At 47.7% G+C, this 6,747-nt stretch overlaps 1 protein-coding gene across 1 annotated transcript; it reads right to left on the bottom strand.

Annotated features, from left to right (window-relative positions):
- Positions 1-1,938: 1,938 nt before the first annotated feature.
- RTP4 (receptor transporter protein 4) lies at positions 1,939-5,148 on the bottom strand. The gene is made up of 2 exons (XM_025913567.2): positions 4,857-5,148; positions 1,939-3,932 (listed from the first exon to the last, which is right to left on the bottom strand). Exons 1-2 carry the CDS (start codon positions 5,036-5,038, stop codon positions 2,918-2,920), a joined length of 1,197 nt encoding a protein of 398 aa, XP_025769352.2. The 5' UTR covers positions 5,039-5,148; the 3' UTR covers positions 1,939-2,917.
- Positions 5,149-6,747: the final 1,599 nt, after the last annotated feature.

Raw genomic sequence — 6,747 nt, 5'->3', positions numbered from 1 at the left:
CAGAAGGAAATAGGACACCGGGAGGGGGGTGCCCAGGAAGAATATATTTGGCACCCAAGTGATCCACTGGCGCCTCTTGGTACTTTCCTCTTTTGGTACTTGGTACTTTTGACAGTGGATGGACAAATGCAGAAACCACAGCTGAGAAAGGCCTTGTGAGGAAGGGTCCACAGCGCCAAGATGAAGGTCTGGAAAGGCTGAGCAGGTAAGCCACCCAAACGGCAGAGGTGCCCAGGTAAGGGGAATGGAGAAGGAGTCGTAAAGGGAGATAGTTGCCATCCCAAGACAGATGCAGTGATGGGGCTTAGTTTGCTCGCTCTCTTTCCTCTTATACGTTTCTTCAGGAAAAAAATCCTGGAGGATTCAGGGAGCATTTTAGACCAAGCAACTGGATTGGAGTGGTGCAAAATATTGCCTGTCGTGGAGGCTGTGGTCCCCTGGCCAGAGCCCGGCCTTCAGGACCAGGGTGTTCATTCCTCCAGCTTTCAGGAGCATTGCCTGCATAAGACTTGTAGCTGAGATTCCCCCCAAAGACTCACCCCCAGCCAGAGATAACTGCCTCACCTGAGAGTGCTGCAGAGAATCGGTCTAATTCATGTTTCGCGAAGATGATACCCTCTCTTGTCCCTCTGAGGCATAAATAATCATTTTGAAATAGGTTTTGGTTTGTTTTCTTATCTTTAAAGTATCCGTTTTCCCTGACTCCCCACTTTTTTTTTTAAATTTGATTTTCTTCTTCGCCTTCACAGTTGGTATTTCCCTTCACACATATCAAATATTGAATAAGCCCTCGGCAATCTGTCCACATGAGGTGTCCGACCCTCTGAAGGGCTCTTGCATCTGGTGGATTTACTCTGGAGCTACTTTGGCTAGTCATTCTGCTAGATGAAACTCATCACCACAGCCCCCCCCCCCCCCCACCACCACCCTTTTTCATAGATATGTATTGTTTTTTCTCTTGAGCTGATAGGTTTTCCCAAAGAGGACCCATCCACTCTCCTGTGTATTTGAGGGGCGGGTGCGTAGGATATAAGCCTGGCATGGTTCCTAGGTTTGGGAGTGGGTAAGGGACTCCCATAGTCAGTGTATAGACTTTGACTACCTTTCTGATTGCTGGGTGGCACTCTGTCCCATAACATCACCCTAGTCCCTGAGTCCAGAGTCCCTCTAAGTCAATGTCTTCAGAGAATAAACCTGGAGTCAGTTAAGAGTGGTGACTGGGCTGCAGAGGGCTGGAGGAAAGAAACGTGCTGTAAACGCCTTCAGCCAATCCCCCTGCTTCCACGTCCCCAGCAGCTTCTTTCAGCGTGGCTGTGGCCTCTGGTTTTGAACTTGCTGAACTTGTGCCGCATGAATTGCTTTGCGCCTCAGTTCTCCCTCACCTGATTTCTATTCCGGATCTCCCTACTCTGCCAAGTCAGTGACCTATCACTGGTCCCTCGGTTTGCTGGCTTCTACCCATTCTCTTTACCCTTGTGTGCTGATGCCTCCCCCCCCCGCCCCCCCCCGCCCCCTTTCACCGTCACTCAGTAAGATTTCAGGAAAGCTCAGAGGGAAATGCACGTGTTCAATTACCACGTTTCACTGGAAGACATTAGCCTGTTTTATAGATGGGGAAACTGAGGCCCAGGTTTCAGGATTGGCAAGCTCTTCCGTGCTTCCTCATCCAGTGCTGGAAGAAGGGAGAGAACAGGATAGCTCCAAGGGTCACCAGATCAAAGGGAGTCTCTTCTGGACGGGGGCATTTGGATAGATTTAAGTAGGGGAGGAAGAAGAACAAGAGGGGATCGGCCTATAGATATTTCTAATCTACAAAATGCTCTTTTTACTATTGTTTCAACGGAAGCAGACCTAAAACATAATTGCCTGATCCTTGGAGTGATATTGATAGCTGTATTACTTTCCTATTACAGCTATAACAAATGACCACAAATGTAGTGACTTAAAGCAACGCAAATTTATTATCATAGACTTCTGGAGGTCCAAAGTCTAAAATCAGTCTCACCGGGCTGAAGTCGTGCGTCCGCAGAGCTGGTTCCCTCTGGAAGCTCTGGGGGAACATCTGTTCCTTTGTCTTTATGAGCTTCTAGAGCTGCCTGCGTTCCTTGGCTCATGGCTACTTCCTCCATCTTCAAAGCCCATCACTGCAAGCTCTCCTGCCATCATTAAATCTCCTTTTTCTCACTTTGACATTCTTGCCTCCCTTCTGTAAGGTCCATTGTGATTATGTTGGGCCCTTGCAGATAATGCAGGATAAGCGCCTCATCTCAAGATCTTTAAAAAAAAATTTTTTTTTAATGTTTATTTATGTTTCAGAGAGACAGAGACAGAATGCGAGGGGGTTAGGGGCAGAGAGAGAGGGAGACACAGAATCCGAAGCAGGCTCCGGGCTGTCTGTCAGCACAGAGCCTGACGTGGGGCTGGAACTCACGAGCTGTGAGATCCTGACCTGAGCCGAAGTCGGACGCTCAACCGGCTGAGCCACCCAGGCGCCCCTCAAGATCTTTAAAGTAATCACACCTGCAAAGTCCTTTTTGCCTGTGGCATATGCACACGTTCCGGGAACTAGGACACGGATAAGTTTGGGGGGGTCATTATTCTGCCTACCACAATAACTTTCTGATAACACTCATGACCCTCAGTTCTTGTCAAGATGTGGCGTCTATCGATATCTATAGATACCGATAAATGAATGAGTGGATGAATGAATGAAGAGCTTTTAGTGAGTCATCAAATATTTATTATTGGGTCCATTATCTGCTAGGTTATGTTTTAGACTATCTGCTAGGGAGATCTAGGAAACTAGTGTTTATTCTTACAAACTTGACCCTGCACGGTCTGAAAGCATGTTCTGTGTCGTACTAAAATGGCAACCAGTTCATTGATTACCGTGGAACTGAGACAAAAGAAGACAAGCTTATCGCCATCTTCCTTCTTCTAACCATTTGGCTATGAAAACGACAATGATACAAATACCGCAGAGAAAGTAGAACAGGCTCAATCTCTCCTCATCAACGAAGTAATCTTGTTGCACTACCGGAGCGTATATGGGATAGCTGTTTGGAACATTTCTGGGTGAACTTCTCCAGGCAGCTTGAGTTCCACTGGAGGCCGAAAACCCATGTGTGGCCACGGAGTCTGTCCACGTGAGCTGTAGGTTTGACCTAGAGGGGACTGTTCTCCCTATAGTCTGAGTGTCTGACCCTGATGTAGCCTTTGGGATTGCCCTCAACGTGGCCTTTGGGTCTGTCCCCCGTGTGGCCTGCACACCTGCCCCTTGTGTGGCTTGTGAGCATGCCTGCTGTGTGGACTGTTGTCCTACCCTCCTGACAACCTCAGAGTATGTCCTGCAGGGGGCCTGTGGTGCTGTCCCCCGTGTGGATTGTAAATTTCCCTGTGCAGCCTGCCTGTCGGAACTTGGGGTGAGCTGCCTGCTGGTCTCCCCTTTGGGCTCAGCAGTGGTGTGGCTGGGCCCTGATGCCTTATAGACATAATAATACCCATTCCATTGGCTTTGGCTGAACACATCACCAGTGGGAGATGAGGAACCAGTGGGAGAGAATGGGGATACTGATGGCTCCGTCGTGTTGTTTCGCAATCTCAGTAAGCAGAAGCCCAGAGAGCAACCTTCACAATTGTTCGAGTCATGGGAGCCATCCAAAGGCACCTCCCGAATGATCGGTAGCTCTGAAAGCTTCTTAAAGTCATAGAATTTCTTCAGAATACGCAGCACCACGTTTTTCAGAATCCTCATGGTACTCTCTGGGGAGAACTCAGGGTTCTCAAATCGAGACCAGGAACACTTCTTGCACCTCTGAGCAAAGAGGCGCATAATCACCTGACCCTGGGATTTGTGGGACTCCAGGTGCATGTGACATAGGATATGCACTTGAGCAGAAGCCCAACTCCGCTGGCATGAGGAACACTGGAACCTGCAGATAAAAGGAACAAGGCCGTGTGCCTTCAGGTGATTGCTGACCCGAAGCAGGTTGGCCTGCCTGGCCTCAGTCTCTGAGATCTCTTCCAGTTTGAAAAAGTCCATATGATATTGACACATTGCCAAATAAGAATGAGAGGGGTGGGCGCCGGGGTGGCTTAGCCAGTTAAGTGTCCAACTCTTGATTTTGGCTCAGGTCATGATCTCACAGTTCATGGGTTCAAGCCCCTGTCAGGCTCCGTGCTAACAACTCAGGGTCTGCTTGGGGTTCTCTCTCTCTCTCTCTCTCTCTCTCAGAATGAATGAATAAACATTTAAAAAAAAAAAAGGATGAAAGGGATTGTGTTTTTAACAAAGCTTTTTCCTGTGAGCCACCATAGCTTCTATCCTATGTGGCCCCACGTTTGCCTCTTTGCTAGTAAAATATCTCTGGGTGTCTCACGGGGAGGGGTCCTTCTGCCCCCTGCCAGTGAGATTTAAAAAATTTTTTGTAATATTTATTCGTTTTTTGAGAGAGGTGGAAAGAGAGAAACAGAGCGCAAGTGCGGGAGGGGCAGAGAGAGAGGGAGACACAGAATCCGAAGCAGGCTCCAGGCTCCAGAGCCTGACGAGGGGCTCAAACTCACAAACCGTGAGATCGTGACCTAAGCCAAAGTTGGATGCTTAACTGAGCCACCCGGGGAACCCTAGCATCCCGTTTGTGGTTTCCACTCAGGTTAAGGGAGGAAGCCTAGTAAAAGAAGAAACTTCCTGCGTTAAACAAAATGGAGGCATTTACATACTAAAGAACACTGTGCAAAGGGAGATCCTGGTGACCCTTGTTCCTTTAACATGCTCTGGAAGGAACCCAAGGATGCTGCTGAGGCTAAGCTGGCCTCTTCGTCCAAGAATGCCCACTGAAAGGCAAACTCTCACTCACCTGCCGAATCCTTTCAGCTCGTATTGCTTCCACCCTTCTGCAAGGCAGTTTGGATCGAGATTCTTATCCAACTTCAGGGTCCATCTGGCCCGGGGTTTCTCCTGCTGCATCAGTTCTTGAAATATCTGCTCCCATGTCCCAACATCTAAAACCGTTTTCTTCTCCTGAGGCTGGGGAGCCATGCCTGGAGAGTAACTCAGTTTTATTTGGCAACTTGCAAGAGGGGAAAGAGAAAGAAAAAAAAAAAAACATCAGTTTCAGTTTCTCTGTCAGGAGCACACGTCAGCTATTTTCTTAGGTTTCGTTTTAGACTGAGTACACAGAACAGGTCTTTGTTCAGAAGACAGAGGGCAGCAGAGTTTTGCTAGTTTGTGAACAGAACTCTCTAAGAGATATCTGAATACAGAGCTCTGTTCTAGATTCTGGGGGGCATTTGTAAGTTACCTAAGTATTTTAATTTTCTCTTATTTTTACACGAGGCCAAGCACTTTGCTCGGCTCTGGGATAAATACCACTGACTAAGAAAGCAGCTTCTACCCCCGCAGATGCTCACATTCTCACGCAGACATGGGAAGGTAGTGTGGGAGCGTGTGGTCAATGTTGGTCTCATGCACCCAGTAACTCTGGAGTTTAAACTCAAATGGGAGAGATAAGACAAGCAGGACCTCATGTCCTTGGAAGCCCCACTAGGGTTACTGTGTCCCAAATGGGATCAGTGTAAGCCTTCTCTGGCTTTCTAGATTTTAACATGTTCCCCTTCTTCCCTCCCAGCCTAGGGGCACCTGGATGACTCAGTCAGTTAGGGAGCCAACTCTTGATGTCAGCTCAGGTCATGATAGCACAGTTCATGGGCTCGAGCACCCTGTCAGCCTCTGTGCTGACAGCACGGAGCTTCCTTGGGATTCTCGGTCTTCCTCTCTCCCTTTACCCCTCCCCCTTGCTCTCACCCTCACTCCCTCTCTCAAAATAAATAAATAAACTTAAAAAAAAAAAAAAGCCTGGAAAGCCCTTTAAGCATCAACTTTTTCTCTTTATGGCAGTCATCCACTTGATAATTTATTTCTGTAGTTACTCGAGCTTGGGGATAGAAGGGGCTGGAAGGATTTGGTTTGATCAAAGGAGACAAACAAGAAACTAGAAATGTAGTCCCCGATGTAACAATAATTTTACTTCGATTTTAAGCATCTCTTCGACTCCCAGAAACTCTATAGGTATATGCAGAACAGATAACAGAAAATTTTGAAGGAATAATCTGGGGAATAATGAGGCTGGATGACCCCTAAGCTAAGTCCGTATCTCCTGCTTTGGGGATTCAGAATAAGGAGAAATGAGTACTAGAATTGGGGTCCCTGCTTGTGGGTGACACCAGCCATATCTTTACCTCCTGGACCCCAGGATCACTTGTTGAATGGGTGGCAGAGTGGAAGACTTACATTTCTCTGAGGCCACACTGAATCCCAGGAAAGTGTGGGCTTGTCTAAAGGAGGGGTTGAGGGGCACCTGGGTGGCTCAGTCAGTTGAGTATCCGACTCTTGATTTCGGCTCAGGTCATGATCCCAGGGTCGTGGGTTTGAGCCCCACATCAGTCTCTGCACTGAGCATGGAGATTGCTTGGGATTCTCCCTCTCTCTAATAAAATAAAATTTTTAAAAAATTTAAAAAAAAAAAGAGGAAGGAATGGTTTTCTAATGGTAGAAGAATAGGCAGAAGGCAGAAGGAGCAATTTGGGGAAATCGAAATGGGGGTCTTCAATCTGCTCTTCTGAAGGTTGCCCTCTCTGGGCTGGGACTCCTGGACATATCCTAGGAAGGACTGTTGGTCCAGTGAGGACTGCTTCTCAACCAAAGATCAGCCTAGAGGGGAGGAAAGGTGTTGAAATCATATTGTCGAA

The sequence above is a fragment of the Puma concolor genome, chromosome C2 (genome assembly GCF_028749965.1).
Source record: "Puma concolor isolate L17-30 chromosome C2, mPumCon1.1.hap2, whole genome shotgun sequence".
NCBI lineage: Eukaryota > Metazoa > Chordata > Mammalia > Carnivora > Felidae > Puma > Puma concolor.
The sequence above is the reverse complement of the archived record's forward strand: the minus strand, read 5'-3'. Positions and strand labels throughout refer to the sequence as shown.

What these genes read in the sequence shown, in the direction of transcription:
- RTP4 (XM_025913567.2), bottom strand. Translation starts at nt 5,038, where the DNA reads ATGGCTCCCCAGCCTCAGGAGAAGAAAACGGTTTTAGATGTTGGGACA. An exon ending in GAGCTGAAAGGATTCGGCAG is followed by an intron (nt 3,933 to 4,856) that starts GTGAGTGAGAGT and finishes TTTTATCTGCAG; the next exon opens with GTTCCAGTGTTCCTCATGCC.